At 37.9% G+C, this 21,342-nt stretch overlaps 1 protein-coding gene across 2 annotated transcripts; it reads right to left on the bottom strand.

The window, feature by feature from the left end:
- Nucleotides 1-2,325: 2,325 nt before the first annotated feature.
- Nucleotides 2,326-21,053, bottom strand: EXOSC2 (exosome component 2). Of its 2 annotated transcripts, none has more exons than XM_003339624.4 (9): nucleotides 20,890-21,053; nucleotides 20,199-20,300; nucleotides 18,935-18,980; nucleotides 17,351-17,440; nucleotides 15,383-15,448; nucleotides 14,737-14,805; nucleotides 12,449-12,625; nucleotides 11,389-11,517; nucleotides 2,326-3,962 (listed from the first exon to the last, which is right to left on the bottom strand). In XM_003339624.4, exons 1-9 carry the CDS (start codon nucleotides 21,009-21,011, stop codon nucleotides 3,882-3,884), a joined length of 882 nt encoding a protein of 293 aa, XP_003339672.1. In that variant the 5' UTR covers nucleotides 21,012-21,053; the 3' UTR covers nucleotides 2,326-3,881. The 2 variants fall into 2 exon arrangements, with proteins under 2 accessions (XP_003339672.1, XP_007475221.1); XM_007475159.3 differs by lacking the exon at nucleotides 20,890-21,053 and adding an exon at nucleotides 20,475-20,755.
- Between the last annotated feature and the right edge of the window lie 289 nt (nucleotides 21,054-21,342).

Below are 21,342 nucleotides of genomic sequence, written 5' to 3'. Positions count from 1 at the left end.
CAGAATGGATGAATGACTTGAACATAAAGAAGGAAACTATAAGTAAACTAGGTGAACACAGAATAGTATACATGTCAGACCTATGGGAAGGGAAAGACTTTAAAACCAAGCAAGACATAGAAAGAATCACAAAATTTAAAATAAACAATTTTGATTACATCAAATTAAAAAGGTTTTGTACAAACAAAACCAATGTAACCAAAATTAGAAGGGAAGCAACAAATTGGGAAACAATCTTCATAACAAAAACCTCTGACAAAGGTCTAATTACTCAGATCTATAAAGAGCTAAATCAATTGTACAAAAAATTAAGCCATTCCCCAATTGATAAATGGGCAAGGGACATGAATAGGCAGTTTTCAGTTAAAGAAATCAGAACTATTAATAAACACATGAAAAAGTGTTTTAAATCTCTTATAATCAGAGATGCAAATCAAAACAACTCTGAGGTATCACCTCACACCTAGCAGATTGGCTAACATGACAGCAAAGGAAAGTAATGAATGTTGGAGGGGATGTGGCAAAGTTGGGACATTAATTCATTGCTGGTAGAGTTGTGAATTGATCCAACCATTCTGGAGGGCAGTTTGGAACTATGCCCAAAGGGCGATAAAAGACTCTGCCCTTTGATCCAGCCATAACACTGCTGGAATTGTACCCCAAAGAGATAATAAGGAAAAAGACTTGTACAAGAATATTCATAGCTGCGCTCTTTGTGGTGGCCAAAAACTGGAAAATGAGGGGATGCCCTTCAATTGGGGAATGGCTGAACAAATTGTGGTATATGTTGGTGATGGAATACTATTGTGCTAAAAGGAATAATAAAGTGGAGGAATTCCATGGAGACTGGAACAACCTCCAGGAAATGATGCAGAGCGAAAGGAGCAGAACCAGGAAAACATTATACACAGAGACTGACACACTGTGGTACAATCGAACATAATGGACTTCTCCATTGTCAATGCAATGTCCCTAAACAATCTGCAGGGATCTTGGAGAAAAAACACTATCCACAAGCAGAGGACAAACTGTGGGAGTAAAAACACGGAGGAAAAGCAACTGCTTGACTACAGGGGTTGAGGGGATATGATTGAGGAGAGACTCTAAATGAACACCCTAATGCAAATACCAACAACATGGAAATGGGTTCGAATCAAGGACACATGCTACCCAGTGGAAACGTGCGTCGGCTATGGGAGGGGTGGTGGGAAGGAGGGGGAGGAAAAGAAAATGATCTTTTTTTTCCCAATGAATAATGTTTGAAAATGACCAAATAAAATGTTTAAGGGGGGGGGGGGGGAATTCAACAAAAATGGCTGCTTTTAACTGAAGGGAAATTGTGCATGTTCAAATCTCCCATCACGTTGCCAATTTAAATGTTTTTGGTGGGTTATAGATTCCCACAAGCAAATACTCTTCTGTAAACAAAGTTTAAGAGTCTTGGGGTACATGAATGTAATGGATTACTGCATTGTAAGGAACAAAGAACATGAAGAATTAAGAACATGAAAGTCAGGAACTAATTAAAAAAAAGCAGAACCAAGAAAACAATACCATATACACAACACTACATTACTGGAAAGACCAATGATCTGTAACCCAAATTATAATAAGCCAACATAATTATAACAAAGCTTAGACTTAAGAAATGCTGAGAAAAAAATGCACGGTTAGTTTCTTTGCAGAAATGGAGGCCATGAGCTTAGAACACTGTGTATATTGTTAGATTCAGTTAATGTGTTGATTAGTTTTGCTAACCTGCTTTACTTTCTATTACAAATAATGGGTTAACGGGAGAGTTCTCGGCCGATGGTATATTTAGAATTGAATTTGATCTAAAAAACAAAATTTGTCAGTAAAAATAATTTTAACAGCTTCTATTTCTACTTAATTAAAATTTGTGGTGTCAGAAAGATATGAATTCAAGTTCTGCCACTGACATATGCTAGTTATATGACCACAAATAAATTAGCCTTTCAGTACTTGAAGCAACTCTATTAAGATTTGTTAGAGGGAACTGATGATAGCACAGTGGATAGGGAGCCAGGCCTAGAGAAGGAGGCCCTGGGTTTAAATCTAGCCTCAGACCCATCCTAGCTGTGTGACCCTAGGCAAGTCACTTAACTCCCATTGCCTGCATTTACCCCTCTTCTACATTGGAACCAATATATACTATTGATTCTAAAGTAGATGGTAACTGTTTAAACAAAAAACTTAAGAGATATATTGCAAATTTGCATCTATGAAGGAAGTTTGTTTTGTGGAGTGTTTTCATACCAAAAGTTCTCTTTACTAGTAATATCAGATCCAAATTAAAAAAAAAAATTTTTTTACCAACAAATATTTATTGAATACCTATGTGTGCACAGCAATATAACATGGTCCCTGCCCTCAAGGGGCTTACAGTCTGATCCCAAACCAAATCCCTCAATCAATCTTCTTAGACCACAAACTTTAGTTTCTGCCCTTTCATTTCTCTCAAAGTATTATGAGCTAGAAAATTACTTTTAAAAAATACAGATAACCATTAAATACAAGTTGAAACCACTAAACAAATATTTCCATTCTATAAATTCACTCAAATAGAATGGGTGGCAAAACCTGGGAACAGAAGTTAAATGTCAGATCATATGAAAAATTACATAAGAAAAACTGTGTCAATAAAGGGAAAATTCCCCAATGTATATTCAAGCTTTGTAAAATGCAATGTGGGAAAATATAATCCCAAAAACCAAAGAAAACTCTGACTACTGTATTTTTCTTTCAAATTATTTGGGTAGGGTGTGATGTGATGAATCTGTCAGCAGCCACCCTTCATTCAAATCAGTCCCCAATGGTGATAGCACAAAAAAGCAGAAACCAGATGCTATGAATTCCACTAAGAATATCAAAACAATATATGTACCTGTACAATAATATTTAGAAAACTTTTTAAAACTATCTTTCAATAACCTAACCAAAACCACATAAAAAACAATATACAAGAATGAGCATAGCTCCAGAAAGGCTGTGCCAACATAGAAGTTCCTGCCTCTTGTCAGTCCTCTTTATCTAAGCACCTGGATTCAGTTAATCCATCCTCTCCCAACAGCAGTCCAAGATGACTGATAGAGATTCAAATACCTCCTCAGAATCTGTATAAATATCCCTCTGGGCAAAACTAAAAGGTCTTGGTGAAGATAATTCCACTCTTCTAAGGATGAATCTAGAATCCACTTTCAGTGTAGGTCTTCATCAAAGTCAAATGGATTCTTTTTAAATTAGCCTAAGGATGCAAGATTCCAACTGGGTAAGCTGCCATTGTTTAGATTTTATTCAAAAAAACTGAATAAAATAGAACAAGAATGTGATATGTTTTTGTGATTTAAAAAAAACAACCCAAAAAGTAACATTTGGGATCAGTGACTATCTTTTATAATGACAATTTCATGGGTCACTGGGTTTCTTTACATTGTTATGTTTGAATGATGGTGGGTGGAAGACAAAGGATTCTCTTTACTATCCCAGGCAGTGAAGCACATTCTGGCTGGGAACACCACATACTTTTAAGGAGCTGAAACTGCCATCTAGTGCTTGAACTCAAGCTTCAACTAAAGAACCCAAAGGCACAATTTTCCAGTTATGTTCTCATCACCCTCATTTTCTATATAAAGAGAAAGAAGCAAGAACAGTTACAGATACGAGACAAAAGCACACACGAGTGCTGATCCAGTGATTCTTTTCTTCATTTGGCTTACTGCTGGCCGTCCATCACAGTGGTGCCTCTGCATATATTGGCCAATTCTATCTAAAAAAATTATCTCCCAACTAAGAATCACACACATGATGAGACTCTCCAGAAAAACTGCATCAGCCAAAAATATACAGCATTCTTCCTCTCCTTATCCCTCCTGTTCCAAAAGCCTCTGTCGAGTTTCCATTACAATTTCTTCCATTATCTCGGGTTTTAAAATATCCTTGATCTAAAAGAGAAAAGACAAAATAGTTCATATAGATAAGAAAACAACATCAAGCATACAACCAAGCTTTATAAGCTACACACAACACAGAAAAAAAAAACAGTCTAAGACAAAAGGAAGAAAAAAATTTTAAATGGCCCTGAGCCATTCCTTAAAATAATAAACAGCATATATTTTAAACCATCAGCAAGTATTATCTGCAATGGGGACAAGTTAGAAACCTTCCCAATAAGATCAGGAGTGAAGCAAGGATGCCTATTATCACCTCTATTATTTAATATGGTTCTCGAAATGCTAGCAGTAGCAATTAGAGAAGAAAAAGAAATTGAAGGGATTAAAGTAGGCAATGAGTAAACTAAACTATCACTCTTTGAAGATGATATGATGGTCTACTTAAAGAATCCAAGAAAATCAACTAAAGACTAGTGGAAATAATTAACAACTTTAGCAAAGTTGTAGGGCAAACCCACATAAATCATCCGCATTCCTATATATTTCCAACACATCTCAGCAGCAAGAGTTACAAAGCCAAATTCCATTTAAAATCACTTTAGAAAATACAAAATATTTAGGAATCTATTTACCAAAATAAGCACAGGAATTATATGAACACAACTACAAAACACTATCCACACAATTAAAACTAGATCTAAATAATTGGAAAAACATTAATTACTCATAGGTAGGATGAGCTAACATAATAAAAATGACAATCTACCCAAATTAATTTACTTAATCAGTGCCATACCTATCAAACTACCTAGAAATTTTTTTACTAAATTAGAAAAAATTATAACAAAGTTCATCTGGAAGAACAAAAGGTCAAGAATATCAAAGGAAATAATGAAAAAAAATGTGAAGGATGAAGGCCTAGCAGTACCAAATCTTAAACTGTACTACAAAGCAGTGGTCATCAAGACAATATGGTACTGGCTAAGAGACAAAAGGGTGGATCAATGAAATAGACTAAGGGTAAATTACCTCAATAAGCTAGTGTTCGATAAACCCAAAGATCCCAGCTTTTGGGACAAGAACTCACTATTTGACAAAAACTGCTGGGAAAATTGGAAAACAGTATGGGAAAAATTAGGTTTAGCTCAACATCTTATACCCTAAACCAAGATAAATTCAAAATGGGTAAATGACTTAAATATAATGAGTGAATCATAAATAAATTAGGCAAACAGACAGATCTGTGGGGAAGGATGGAATTTAAGACCAAGCAAGAGAATATTGCAAAATATAAAATGAATGACTTCAACTATATCAAATTTAAAAGTTTCTGTACAAACAAACCAATGTAACCAAAATTAGAAGGAAAGCAACAAAACTCTCGGACAAAGGTCTTATTTCCCAAATATATGAGGAACTAAGTCAAATTTACCAAAAATTAAGCCATTCCCCAATCAACAAATGGTCAATGGGCATGAATAGTTTTCACACAATAAAATCAAAACTATGAGAAATGCAAATTATAACAACTCTGAGGTACCACCTTACACCTAACAGACTGACCAATATGGCAGCAAAGGAAAGTGACAAATGTTGGAGAGGATGTGGCAAAATTGGGACACTAATATACTGCTAGTGGAGTTGTGAACTGATCCAACCATACTGGAGAGCAATTTGGAACTATGCATAAAGGGCTTTAAAGAAATGCCTACCCTTTGACCCAAGCATACCACTGCTGGGTTTGTGCCCCAAAGAGATAATAAGGAAAAAAACTCATACCAAAAAAATTTGGAAAATGAGAGGGTGTCCATCAATTAGGGAATGGCTGAACAAATTGTGGTATCCGTTGGTGATGGAATACTATTGAGCTCAAGGGAATAATAAACTGGTAGAATTCCATGGGAACTGGAAAGACCTCCAGGAATTGATGCAGAGTGAAAGGAGCAGAACCAGGGGAACATTGTACACAGAGACGGATACACTGTGGTACAATCGAATGTAATCTACTAGCAGCAATGCAATAATACAGGACAATTCTGAGGGTCTTATGAGAAAGAATGCTTTCCACATCCAGAGAAAGAACTGTGGAAACAGAAGTGCATTAGAAAAATATGTGCTCGATCATGTAACGTGACAGAGATATGATTGGGGTTTTGATGTTAAAGGATGACTCTAGGGATAACATAGAAATCTATTTTGAACAATGATACAGATATAACCAGTGGAAGTGCTTGTCAGCTTCAGGAGGGGGAAGGAAAGGGGGGGAAGGGGGAGTGTTAAATCATGAATCATAGAACCATGGAAAAATATTCTAAATAAAATAAAAATAAAATGGCCCTGAAAATAGCAGGCTATTCTATACTCAGGCTATACTCAAGGAACAAACATTTATTTTTTAAATGCCTACTAAGTGCTAAGCAATAGCTTGGAAATGGAAATACAAGAACAAAAATGAAACCATCTGCCCTTAAGGAGCAGGAAAAACAACATATATATATATATATATAGATATAGATATAGATATATAGATATAGATATATAAACACACACACACACAGAAGTACTTAAAAAAAGAAATACAAGGTAAGTTTGGGGGAAGAGGGGAATCTAGGGTATTTATAGGGGGAGGATCACAAAAAATTTCATGTAGATGTATACACTGACTAATTTTGAAGGAAATGAGGGATTCTAAGAGGCAAATATGACAAGGGAGTACTGTAAAAATGGAGACTTGAACCCCGGACTTAAATCTCCAGAAGTCCTTGGCCACTTCCCAGAATGCTTTGTAACCTCACCTGAATTCCCACCTGGGCTAAGAACAAATTACTGTTTAAACAGTCTCCGCCTACGGCTTGCTCTCTTCCAAGTAGACACGTCTCTCATGATGTAAGTGAAATTGAATGGGCCTTTCTGCCCTCCTAGGCATGTGTTTTCTTACTTGTATTTTCTTAAATTCTTAATCTTTAATAAACCTCATAAAATATAATACTTCTAACAGAGAAACTGATTTTAACTGCCACAGTTTGGCATAACCACTTCAGGAAAATGAAATACCCATAATCTTCTGATCAGCCTTTAATAGCTGGTGCCTAATTTGTTTGTTTTTTAAGCCACGTTTCTCCAAGATGTTTTTAGAAAACCATCTTGATCAGCTCTGGCCTGCAGCCATCCGCTTCGGACTTTCTTGAGCCCTTTCCACCAGCCAGACGGCTCAGCTCCTGTTCCCAGCATCCAGACCTGTTTGACTCAGATCTCGATCACCTGGTGACCTGCTGCCCCCTGGCCCCCCACAAACTCTAGCCTCAGAGCAGACCTCTCATCGCCCCAGGCCCAGGACTCATTTCTACCAGCTGGTAAAGAGGGGAGGTAATTTTCCCTTAGGCTACGATTAGCCTCCATGTGGACTGGGGGCAGGGGATCACAGGAGGGGAGAAAGGGAAAGAAAGAAGAGACTTTTCCAAACAGGAATTTAAAGCATGGCTACTTTAAAAGGATATCTTTTAACTATATTGATAATTTCATTTACTTCACATGGAATTCAGAAAAAAAATTCAGCTCTCTGCAACTCTTTAGCTAACTTTGGGGAGGCAGCTGGGTGGCTCAGTGGACTGACAGCCAGACCTAGAAACAGGAGGTCCTCAGGTTAAATCTGGCCTCAGATACTTCCCAGCTGTGTGGCCCTGGATGGGTCACTTAAACCCCATTGCCTAACCATTAAACCCCATCTGCCTTCCAACAATAGGCATCTAAATGGATAAAAATCCAAGGAACTTTAAAGAGACTGGAGGTTATATTTTTAAGGCATTTCAGACTCGATTGTTTTATAAAAAATCTCTGTATTCTATTGCATTTTACTGTTTGTTTTGTTTATGGTTTAACTTTGTGATTTTAAGTTCATATATCACTGCATTCAATATTATTGTTATTCTCTTCATTTTAATGTACTGGGTTTTAACTACTGTTAACTGCTTTCCCCCTATAACCATACTGAACGAACAAACATTATTGAGTAAGCCCATATAAAGAACAGTTTTTCTTTTTTGACTTTGTAAATTGTCACATAGAGGATAGATGGACTCCATCAGAAACATTGCTACAAAAACCTTTGGAAAATTTAATGAGTTTTACTTTGTTTCTAATTATCTCAAATCAAATTTAAGGGTTCTTTAGACATGATTTTTAGAATTTTTTTCTTAACAATCTCTGGCCATTTTTGCCTGCCCCTAACATGAGGTGTAAGGCCCATTTTAACAGCTAAAGTAAAATACATTTTATAACCCCCAGACTTCCCGCATTTCTAAAAATGTGACTGGAATTTGGGCAGTTAATCCCAGGGCATGTACCCCTAAAAAGCCTCCAAAAAAGGAGCATCTCTCATTTATAACTCTTCAGCTCACTACTTTACTTCCACCAGAATGATATCTACATTTCTTGATGCTGTTCTAAACCTAAAATAAGTTTTACTTTGTTTAAAAATGTTTATTACCAAGGTTGAAAGATTTGCTACATTTGTAAAAATTGTGACAAATATGTGACAAATATCCATCAATTCATAGGTTTTTTTTAAAATGCCATACAGCAACTCGTGTAAATATGATAGTGGGTTTGTTTGCTATTGTAATTAATTGGGCTATTGAGAATTTTGGGAATATTGATAACTACATATTTGTACTACTGTTCTTTAAAAATGAAAAGATGTTACCTTGTAAAATTCATTTGCTCATACTCGCAGTGGATCATGGACAGAGATGAAGAGGAAATGGATCTTATTTTTGGTGAGAAAGCCTTGCATTCTATAGTTTTCTAGCTGACAGTGTGTCAATGATTATAAGCTATATTTTTGAATTTTAAAACTCTTATTATAATTTTCTTGCATGTGCAATATACTATTTCAGGTTTTTTTGGTATTTTTTCTCTCCTTTTTATATTTGAAGCACATCACCAGTATTAAGATTTTCTTTAACCTTTTTGATTTAGCAGTAATATAAGTTTAAAATACATTTGCTATAATATTAATGCATGCCCCCCAAAAAAGCTTGAGACTATAAAAATGATGCCACTAATTGTTTACAATTTATGGGACTTTGCTTAATAATTCCATCTGATTCCAGGACAAGATATCCACAAAAGAGCCATTGCATAGGGCCAAAGATAAACCAATCCAGGACAGATTGATGCACTTCTAAGCCAATACAAAGGTCTTAAAACTAGTGTGAAGACTCGAAGTTGCTATGTTTAACATTTGTTAAGACATAGGCCTTCCTTGTGTCCACACTCACTCTGAAAATACTTACAGATGAGTATCCCCCAACTTGGCTCCTACTTGGCTCCTATAATCTGGTCCCTTTTTCTATCTTTCAAAGAGTGGTAACTTTCTGTAGTCCTGGCTACTGACGGTAAATGCATCATTGCTTAGCTCATTTTAATTGGGCCCTGATTCAGGGATCTGTTATATTTATTTTTCCTTTACTTAGAATTTTTACACATAAGACTTTGATAGTCTATGTTTTCATCCAGTTATTTTCTTTTTTATTTGGATTTTTCTGATGTCTTTTTAATTTCTCTTACCAATTGATTCACATACCTCATAACTCAGCCATGTATCCCTAAGTGATCCTGTGTTTTTCAATCACCCTTTTAATGGGGAAATGTAAAAATATTTTAAATTGCAAAGTTTAAATTCCTTTTAAGAAAAATTTTAGGTAAAGAAAGATGCTGCCTCTCTGAATCCAGAAACTGAACTGCTTAGAGAAGACACCACGAAGATGCCTCCAGACCACAAGCTGCACAAGAAGATCAAAATGAACTTTGGGTGTGATTGATTGAACATTTATTTGTATCTATACTTTCATGCCAAAGGGGAATGCCCCCAACTGGCTTTTTGTCAATGCGCCCAGCAATTATTGGTTTTGTTTTTTCTCCTCTTATCCTCAAATTATTGTGATCTTTAGGTTGATTATGTTTTCATGATCCTTTGGGAAAAACCTTTTTCCCAGAGGATCATATGGAGAAATGTAAAAATGGAGACTTGAACCCCGGAATTCAATCCCCAGAAGTCCTTGGCCACTTCCCAGAATGCTTTGTAACCTCACCTGAATTCCCACCTGGTTAGAGAACAAATTACTATTTAAAGGGTCTCCGCCTACAGCTCGCTCTCTTCCTACTTCCGCTTCCAAGAAGACGTGTCTCTCATGATGTAAGTGAAATTGAATGGGCCTTTCAGCCCTCCTAGGCACGTGCTTTCTTACTTGTATTTTCTTAAATTCTTAATCTTTAATAAACCTCATAAAATATAATACTTCTAGCAGAGAAACTAATTTTAACTGCCACAGTACATTCCAAGTATGTGACACAGTCACAGTACAAAGATATCAAGGTTGAAGACGGAGCATTGGGTATGAGAAACAACGAGAAGGTTTGGCTGGACTGTGGAGTACTGTAGAACAAAGTTGGAAAGACAGGTGGCAGCCAGGTTGTGAATAAGTTTGAAAGTCAAACATAAGGTCTTATCTTATACTCTAGAAATAAAAGGGAACACCTAGAGTTCCATGGGAGAGTTAGATAGTCAGAAATGCATGTTAGCAAAGTCACTTTGGCAGATGTGCAGAGGATGGTTTGGAAAAAGACTCCAGAGAGAGATCACAGTTAGGAAGCTATTACAATAATAGAGAAAGAAGGGACAAGTGGCTGAACTAGAAAGGTGTCTCTGGGGATTAACGAGAAGTGGACAGATACAGATGTGGTAAGGCAGAAATGGCAAGATTTGGCATCTGAATGGATACTACAAGTAGTGAGAGAAGAGCTAGAACCTGCTGAAACTATAGCATTAGCTTAATAAATCAGAAGGATTTTCTTGGATGTTTTTGACAAGTATAAAGATAATATAGGAGGAGGAAATAAGAAACCAAACCTGAAGAACCTGAAATTAATTTGTTGTTCAGGCTTTTTTCAGCTGTGTCCATCTCTTCAGGACTCTGATTTGGCAAAGACATTAAAGTAGTTTGTCATTTCCTTCTCCAGTTCATTTTACAGATGAGGAAACAGAAGCAAACAGGGTGGAGTGAATTGCCCAGGATCACACAGCTAGTGTCTGAGGTGAGATATGAACTCAAGAAGATGAGATTTTCTGATTCCATGTCCAGTATTCTACCCACTGCACCATCTAGCTGTATCCCCTGGAGCTAATAAACCAATGCAACTTGGAACATCCATCCCACCTGATCCTGCAGTTGCTAGATGCTAAAACAATCTCAAAGATTTGCTCATTTTTAAATAAGAAGGAAATTATAAAGCACTTAACAAGGTGGCTGTGTTTGATTCATATCCACCATATGGATTCTCACTAACATAGATGTATATTTGGAAAGACTGTTCACTGCCTTTGGTATGATGAAGGGGGCGAGAGATCTTATCGCATCCTTGGCACAAAACTGTTTAGAACAGATAGTGAAACATGGGAAACAACCCAACAGAGTACCTGATGGGAAAGAGATGCTTCATAGCAGTACAGGAGGCTGGTGTCAAACAACATCATCTTCTGAGCTACCAGGGAAACAATGCAGTTCCGGAGCCGAGATATCACCTCCCGATCTGACAGTGGTACTGGCTACAGATGAGAAATTGGGGGAAAAAAAGAAAAAGACTCACTCAGAGTCAACCATTTAAAGGGAAAGGATAAAAATCACACACATACACAAGGGAAAGAATAAAAATCACACACACACACACACACAGACACGTGACAAGACTGAAAATAATACTAATAGAAACTCAAACCATACACTAGGGAAAAGTGCAGAAGTGATGACTAATTTCCCCATGCTACCCCTGACCTTGCACTCCCATCAGTTTTAATTCTAATCCATTATTCAAAACCAAACTCAGAAACTTTGTTTATGAAGTCTTCCCTGACTGCCCCCAACCAGAAGCTATCTTTCCCTCCTCTACACTCATACAGCAATTTGTATCCATTGACTCTTATCTCATAGCACAGTTATTTGTGTAAATGGTTCATCTCCCTAATTTAGCCTATACAATTTATAAGGGCAGTAGTCATGTCTTATTTCATTTAATCTCCCCGATGGGTTCTTTATCTATAACATGAGACTAACACTTTCATTACCCACTGCACAAAGTTCTCAAGAGGATCAAATGAAATACTTAGTATATGCAAAAGTTATTATCAATTATCATTTATGTTCACCACAGGACCTTGTACACAGTAAGTTCTCAATAAATGTTTGCTGAATAAAGTCTAAATTAACTACATGAAAGAGGATGGTTCAAGGGAGATGAATAAGAATGGGTTCACCTCATTCACTACTGAGTAAATATTTGTATATCACCCTAGGATTTGTATATCACTGCTAACAACAATCAAATTGGTCAAAAACTTAAACCTTCTCTGAACAAAGAGTGTTATGGGAGGCACACATCAGTGGTAATTCAGAACATGTCCATCATGCCACAAAAGCATCCAAATTCCTCCAGTTATCACTCATTTTCTCCCCAATGCTGATAACAGTCTGATTTCTCACCTCTAGATTGGCAATGAAGCCTCCTGCTTCTTCTTCTCTCTGCTCCGGAGTTGGGTAGATCCAGATGAAGCCATTATTGCCCAAAATCACAGAGGCCCCACAAGGCAAGTCATGGAAATGGGTCTTCTGTCGTTTCACCAGGGAAGGGGAAACTTGGACAAGAACTCCCTGCCCAAGCTAAGATATAAATTATAATAAATCAGTAGAGAATGGATTACAATAATTAAATATACCACAAATTATAGTACATAAGTTGACCCCTGAAAGTTAAAATAAAAATCTCCTTCAGCACTGAAATTGATTATAGACTGGGTATAGTAGAAGTTCCTTCCCCATTCCAGTTCTTGCTTAAAAGCTATATTACATATACACATGGAAAACACAGATATGTGTGAATATTTACATATAAATTTGTGTGTATATAAAAAGCTAAATTTTTACATAGAAGAATCTTCATAAAGGCTCAAGATTCAATTTCTATACCACATTAATTTAATGTATAAATATTATACATGTTAACTATCAGCTAACTTCTCTTAATCAGAATCACTACACCTCAGTCTGGGTCAGTTTAGTGCAGTTAAATCCCAGGTGTAATGAGGCCAAAATCAAGACTTTTCTCACTATTCAGTTTTGTCCTATTCTCTGGTCACACTCTGCACAAGGGACAGGGATTGGCACAAATCCAACCACAACTTTAAGAATGAGTTTTGTAGCACTATCTTCAGTGACAGAGGTTCATAGCACACATAAAACAGAGATTTGTTTCATAATTGAAGGCCTCAGAACACTAAGATTTCATTTCCTAAGGAAAGATTTCTTTGCTCTACTTCAGAAAATTAAAATATATAAACCCAAGAGGCCTAACAAATGATAGAATTTTTAAAAAGACAATGTGTTTTTTAAAAAAAAGGTAGCTCTAATAATGTAGCCTCATAATAACCTGAATCCCTGAGCTCCTATATGGAACCCCATTTTGAAAGCTCAAATAACAAAATGAATTTTACCTAAGCAATATCCTTTATATTTTTAAATGTTCACATTGGGTTAAAATAATCTATTTTGTCCAATCTTCCCTCTAAGACTAGGTCCCACTCTGAATTTATATCCCTAAGAAGGAATGGCATTGACAATGTTTTGTGGACTACAGTGGTTCTGATTTCAATAGAGCATCTTCCAGGGATAATCACTCCCCCCAGGAAAGCAAAAGGTTTATTTTTTTTTCCAGTTTCTCCAATACTGCTGTTCCAAGAACTGGAATCTATGGATCTATGGATCCCAGGGCGAAGGCTGCAACCATGACAGAGCATCTTGGTATCACCACGTGAAGCTCAGGGCTCTGACACAGTGGCTACCAGAAAGGAGTAGAGAGGAGGACTTAGGGTAACTACCTTCAGCCTCCACACCTTCCCTTTCACCTTCAGCCTCTGCAGGCAGCTAGGGAAGAAGATCTGGCCTTAGGGCACATTAATACAAGTGGTCAGCATCATCAGCCTAATCCAATGAGCAGAGAAGAAGCCTCTTCAGGACAGAATAGCCCAAAACCCATAGATCCAGTAAATAACCAGAGGAGCAAGATTACAGCCAATAAGGAGGGGGAAAGAAGGGGGAAAAATACAAATAAACAGAAAAAGAAAAAAGGAGTTAAAATGAACAAAGAACAAATGGAACAGAGGAGGACCAAGGAACACCAACAAAAACTCAGGAACTCCAGCAAATTAGACTCGGGCTCTGGAAGAACACAAGAACACCTCATGCATGTTGCTTCTGACCTTCTGCTCTTAAATCATAGAACACTTGGGCTGAAACAGTAGATGGGGGGCCAGCCCCAAACTCCCCTTTCTGAAGAGCATGAAAGCCTTCAGCTCAGAATGCTATGGTCTGTACTAGGAATTTGGAAATAAACCTGAAGGCCCAGACACCAGGAGAATGAAAATGGGAGTAAGAATGCTTTAAAATACTACTTAGAACACAGATGAAAATTTTTCACTTGTTTATTTGGGGGGGTGGGGGGGTGGGGGAGGCTTTTGGGGGTTTTGTTTTAGATGATTATTCACTTACAAAAACAAACAACATTTTGCATGGTAAAAAAACATTTTGCTCAATAATACATGTATAACGCAGACCAATTGTTTACCAGCTCCAGGAAGGGGAAGGGATTGGGAAGGAAGGAGACAATTTGGATCATATAACTTTAGAAAACTTGTGTTGAAACTTGCTATTGCATGTAATTGGTAAAAAAAAAAAATAATTAATTATAAAATAAAATAAAATAACATAGTACTTACTTTTCCATATTTTAGACTCCTGGTATGTAGAGACACAGCACCATCAGAAAACACTGCTTGGACTTCAGCCTAGCCTAATGATGAAGGAAATAACTGTAGCCTGCAGCCTCGATCTCTCCATTGCCATTTTGAAATACTTTCTCATCACCCTCACCCCATTTCCCTTCCCTTCAGTATAAGCCAACATAGCTCCCATTACCTTGATTTGTTCTTTCTATTTCCCCATTCCCTTCCTGCAAACTTTAGGACTAAACTAACCAGGAATATTTCACTCTGGTCTACCCCATCTCCTTTAGCCATAACTGACATCTTGGACATCTTGGTCTGAAAAGCACCCTTTTTAATTCCCTGGGATAAATGGTCATTTAATCAGGAAATGAATTTTCCTGTCTAATCTAAAGCCCAGATGAACATAAGCCTGTCACAAAGAAAGAGCTGAGCCAAACTCAATGGCATTTGAAAGAAGAGGCAACCAAAGTTCACTGGAACAGTTAAGAAATTCACCAGCATCCATAACCTTGGCTTTAGGTTTACAAGTATTTGTTAAAATTCTCGGGCTTATCACATCACTTAAACCCACTTTCAGCTCTACTTCTGACACTGTACAAAAGCCAAAAATATGGCAAAGTATAAAAGCTAAGGATACACTGATAAGGTCTCCTTCCCGTAAGAAGTCCCTCATTGCAAGCTCATCTTCTGCAGATCTTCTCCTCTAAAGTACATAAGGAAATAAACATGTTACTTACATTAACTCACAGAAACAAATTTGCCCACATTTTATTTCTCTTTTTTCCTTCAGAAGATGTTTATTGGAGCTATATAGAAAGTCCCAAAAGTCTTGGGGCAGTTCTAAGTTTTAATAGCTAAATAAAATCTAACACCAAAACAGAGATGCCCTGAACCATCTTGAGCAGCTCAGGGTCACTATAGAGACAGCTGGTAGTCAGGAAAATCCAAATCTGAATCTTGACTCAGATACTTGCTAGCTGGGTGACCCTGGGCAAGTCGCTTAGTCTCTCTGTGCCCAGGTTCTTCATCTATAAAATGAAGTGGCCCATAAGGTCCCATCTAGCCTAAGTCTAGTATCTTATTTTTCCTCAAAAAAGAACTCAGGGAAACTCAGAGCCAAAAGGATCTTAGGAATCCTAATCTAACTCCCTCATTTTGTCCCTCTGCACCCCAGGCCACTCATCGATAAAAAATAAAGGGGTCTGTACTATATTATTCATAAGGGCCTATGACATGACTTAAGCATAGCTACAACAGAACTGTGATGCCTTGATCAAAGGCGGCACTATCTGTCTCTTTCTTTTCATGTGCCTCTCTTTCTGCCTCTTTCTCTGTCTGTCCTCTCCTCCATGTCAAATTTACTGATGTCACAAAGTTGGAAGGGAAAGCTAGCACAGTTAGGACACAAAAAGTACAAGCAGGTTGGAACAGAGGGATGGATCTAATAAAATGTTTTATTTTGTTTTCATTTGGCTGAGAACCAAATGTTTGATTTTACTGGTATGAGGCTCACAGAAAAGAAACTTTCCTTCACACCAATAAAGATCAACATTTGCCCTGCAACTTCTAGTCTCAAGACATAGCCATGGGCACTGAAAGGCTTAGAGTAGGTCACACAGCCAGGCTATATTAGGGGGGTTAGACTTGAGGTCAATTCACCAGTCACTACACCAATTTTTCAAGATAGAAATTTAATAGAGATAAAAGCAAAATTCTACACAAAAAATTCACAGATAAAGGATGGGAGACTTCTACAAAAATAATGGCTGGCAAGTTTTAATGACCCTATAATTAATCTCAATGAGACAACAGTAAGACATGGCAATCACAAAAGTTAATGTCATTTTGGGTTAGATTAATGGGGGCCTAATGTCCAAATGGCAGAAGATAACAGATATAACAGATAACATCATATTCTCTTCTGGCTAAATCGTGTCTGAATTATTACTGTGTTAAGTTTGGAGATCTACATTTTAAGAACACAGACAAAATTGACAAAGGAAGGAGACTGCGATGCTGAAGAGGCTAGAAATCATATCACCTTGGATTGAATGGCTTGGGGACATGTGAGTGAGAAGAGGAAAGAGACATCAGTAAGCTCCAAAGAACTGTCACCAGCACCTGGCACAGACAAAGCACTTAATACAATATAGCAGCTACGTGGCTTAGTGGATAGAAAGCCAGGACTAGAGCAAGGAGGCTTAAATCTGCCCTTGGATACTTCCTACCTGCATTCCTACCATATTTCTAGAAATATGCTGTAAGTGTAAAACAAGACCTGAAACAGGAAAATGACACAAAAGGAGAAGTCTAAATCCCTATTGTATATGAATTTTCCACATAACATTCCATTAGGCTTTTATTTCAAGGATGTCTTTGCTGTTACATTAAAGTGAGAATAAGCATTGTCTATGTTGGAAAAAATTTAGCCCTTTCTTTCACCACACAAAAGAATGATGTTTGAGTCTTACCAGTAAACTTCCTCTACTTTTTCTCTAAGCAATAAGGGAATATTTCAATGGTTTCCACTGTCCATACGGAAATCCCAAGTGTTGGCAACTATGGCTAGAGAATAGGAAAAGGGACGTTAGCTAAAAGTACTCACCAGTTCTCCTCCTGGAAGGTTCATGGATGACAGAAGCAAGACTGAATCCAACCTGGAGTTGGTCTCTACCTTCCACCGCTTCTGCTGAACCTACAAAGTAAGAAATTCTAGAGTTACTGACTCTAATTGCAAGAGCCCAAATCCTAGACAGTCAATAACTCTAAATATTACAGCCTGAAGTTCTGCAGCAAAAAAACACATAAAATACAATTTAACTAATCATGTATTTCAAAAATACAGGATAACCCTCTACCAAAATTGTGCCACAGATTTGAGTGTTTTTCTTTTTTTTTAAACCCTTACCCTCTATCTTAGAATCAATAGTGTATTGCTTCCAAGGCAGGAAGAGCAGTAAGGGATAGGCAATGGAGGTTAAAAGATTTGCCCAGGGTCACAGAGCTAGGAAGTCTCTGAAACCAGATCTGAACCCAGGATCTCCTATCTCTAGGCCTGGCTCTCAATCCACTAAGCCACCTAGCTGCCCTATTTTCCTTTTTTAAAAGCAAATAGTTTCATGAATTTGTCCAGCCATTGGATCTATGCCCCCCAAATCACTAACTTGTATGTACCCATTAACTCATCAATGACACTTCTAAATCTATATTCCAAGGAGACCAAAGAAAGAGGGGGAAAAAATCCATATGTATAAAAATAATTATAGCAGTTCTCTTTGTTGCAGCAAAGAATTGTAAACAAAAGTAACACTTATCAGTTGGGGAACCCCAAGCAGTCAACAGTAGAGGAAAGGTAGTAGTGATTGTACTTAAAAGAAATGATAAATGGGATAGTTTCAGAGAAAACTGGGAAGATGTATGAATTGAGGATGAGTGAAGTGAGCTTAAAAAAATTAACTTTTAAAAACTTAAGAGCTTTCATCAATTCAATGACTACTCCTAAGTCTAGAGTTCTCACTTGTGATGAAGATGCTATCTACCTTGTAACAGAAGAGTATGGGCCCAAGATGCAGAATCATATACATATTTAAAGACCTGGCATATATGATGGTCTCACTTTTTTATACATGCAAAAAGCTTTAAAAGTAACATGACTCTTACATGGTCTTTTTTAAAGCACCTAAGAAGGGGCAGCTAGGTGGCTCAGTGAATAGAGAACCAGCTAGAGAACTAGAGATAGGAGGTCCTAGGTTCAAATGTGGCCTCAGACACTTCCTAGTTTTGTGAGCCTGGGCAAGTCACTTATCCCTAATTGCCTAGCCCTTACTACCTTCTGCCTTGAAACAAAATATTTAGTATTAGGGGGCAGCTGGGTAGCTCAGTGGATTGAGAGCTAGGCCTAGAGATGGGAGGGCCTAGGTTCAAAGCTAGCCTCAGACACTTCTCAGCTGTGTGACCCTGGGCAAGTCACTTGACCCCCATTGCCTAGCCCTTACCACTCTTCTGCCTTGGAACCAATACACAGTATTGATTCCAACACAGAAGGTAAGGGTTTTTTAAAAGTACCCAAGAAATTTATGGTTTCACACATAATCATCTTATTCTACTTTACAGATAGAAATGTTCTCTTTCTTTTTACTTATGAAATTCAGAAGTTTTTTTAAAGCAAATTTTCTGATTCAAACTTTACCTCTGTGATTCTCCCCACCACAATATCTCCTACTTCACCATTATATCTGAAAAAAACAACATAAGTCAATCAGTAAAAAAGACTTAAAATTTTCTTTTCTGAGAATTTTAACAATCATCAACAAACATGAACATTTCAGCACAAAAATAACAAGGATTGTCATATGAAACTATAAACTTCTATAACAGTTTGGGTTTTTTAAAGCATACTATATATTAAATTTAATATGGTAATAACAAAACTGCCCTATTTGTTCCTATTTGGAACTTTTTTCTTCTGTATACTTTTTAAATGTTCTATCAATGTTCTTTTCCTCTCTTCTGTATCACTATCACTACCCACCAGCTCTTAACACCACAAGAAGTTGTCCATTGTAATAAATTAGCAGTCATACCAAAAAATTCAATATACTGGACATAATTGAAAAGAGTTGTGAGGACCTGGGTTCAAATCTGAATTCCATGGGCAAGTCACTTAACCTCAGTTGTCTAGCCCTTACTACTCTTCAGCTTTGAAACTGATATTCTAAGACAGAAGGTAAGAGGAAAGAAAGAAAAGAAAGGGAAGAAAGGAAGGGAAGGAGGGAAGGAAGGAGGAAAGAAGAAAGGAAGGGAGAGAGGGAGGGAGGGAGGGAAGGAGGGAGGGAGGAAGGAAGGAAGAAAAGAAAGAAGGAAGGGAGGAAGGAAGGGAGGAAGGAAGGGAGGAAGGGAGGGAGGGAGGGAGGGAGGGAGGGAGGAAGGAAGGAAGGAAGGAAGGAAGGAAGGAAGGAAGGAAGGAAGGAAGGAAGGAAGGAAGGAAGGAAGGAAGGAAGGAAGGAAGGAAGGAAGGAAGGAAGGAAGGAAAGAAGGAAATGTCTCATCCTATATTTCTAGCCCCTCACTTTTTTGGCAAGAAGTGTATGGCATACTTCACCATCAGTTTTCTGAAATTATTGTTCAATGCATTGATCAAAATATTATTTTAACTAATAATTAACTATGTGCTTCTTTATGACCTCTCTAGTATTGTTTTATTTAACTCTTATGTTAGCATATTAATTTAGGCTTTTCATTCAATTATACCCAAGTAGACTGTAAGCCCCTTAATGGCTATGGGTGCATTTTATTTTCCTCTATCATCAAGGATACTTTATACATAGCAGATGCTCCATAAATATCTTAATTGGATTTATTGGCTTACTATAAACCTATATGGATGGACCCTCCCTTCAAAGGCATAGTTCCTGTGACATCAGTGCATAAACAGGAGGAAAAAGTAAGCACACCTTGTTTTCAAAGCTTTTACACAGATCAGCTTGTTTACTCTCTCTACCGAACCTGCTACAGATGCTATAAGCTTCTCATCTCCCATATATGTTCCATGACCTCTGTAACAAAAAACACAGTTATCACTCAGAACCCATGACCATTACTCTGATTTCCCCATCAGGATAAAGTAAATCTTGCTTCTTGAGGGTGAGGAGCTGTTTTTACTTTTCTTTGTTTCTAATGGTTAGCACAGTTCCTGGCACCTAAAGAGGTGCTTAATAAAAACTTGTTACCCCAGTGGTGGACGCATCGGACGCTTGGGAAGAGGAAGAAGAGGTCTTGCATGGTCAAAGGAAACAGAAACACAAAGTCATTAAGCAGCAGGTACGAAGAGACATGGGCACATGCATGGCATGCAGAAAATGAGCCACAGGGATATGTAGGGGCACGCGGGAACACGTGGAACAAAGACACTCTGGGTCGCTGGGAAACTAAGAAGCAAGAACGTTGGGACGTTGGGAAACAGAAACAGACAGGCGCTCGAAGACAGAGACACACAGGGAAATTCGGGGACTGGACAAGAAGGGGCGCGCGGGGACGAACTCGTTCCCGGCAGAAACACGAGGATCTTGGGGACGGGAAAGCAGAAGCCCCCGAAGCAAGTTAAACCAAACTCCATAGATGCCGCCCGGAACCCCGGCCACGCACCGCATGAAGCCGGTATCCGTGGTGATCGTATCCCCTGGCACTACCAAGTGTTTCTGTGTGTCTCGGTCCAAGCTTTCAGGTAGCCGCTGGCGGGCTACAGGAAGCCGAATCTCCATCGCCATCTTGACGTCCAAACGTTTGCGCAAGCGCACTTGGACCTAAAGAAGCAATTTCCGGCTCCACGACTTCTGGTAGCCAGGAAAAGGGATGTGGCGGGCCTAAGTGGGAGGCGAGAAGGAAGAAGGCGGCACTTAGTTAAGTAGCCAATAGGGACCCACTACTGTATGACCATTTTATTATTGACATGAAAAGAAATTGGATAGTTTCAAGTATTTAAAATGAAGAGGGAAGAGAGGAGTTCCCATATTTACTACTGGTGACCCTCCCTCACCTATTTACCTTGATCACAGTTTGGAGACAGAACCTAGATGTCATGGAGATAAAATTATTGCT

Source organism: Monodelphis domestica, chromosome 1 (assembly GCF_027887165.1).
Source record: "Monodelphis domestica isolate mMonDom1 chromosome 1, mMonDom1.pri, whole genome shotgun sequence".
NCBI classification, from domain to species: Eukaryota; Metazoa; Chordata; class Mammalia; order Didelphimorphia; family Didelphidae; genus Monodelphis; species Monodelphis domestica.
Note: the sequence above shows the minus strand (reverse complement) of the source record. Positions and strands in the feature narration are given on the sequence as shown.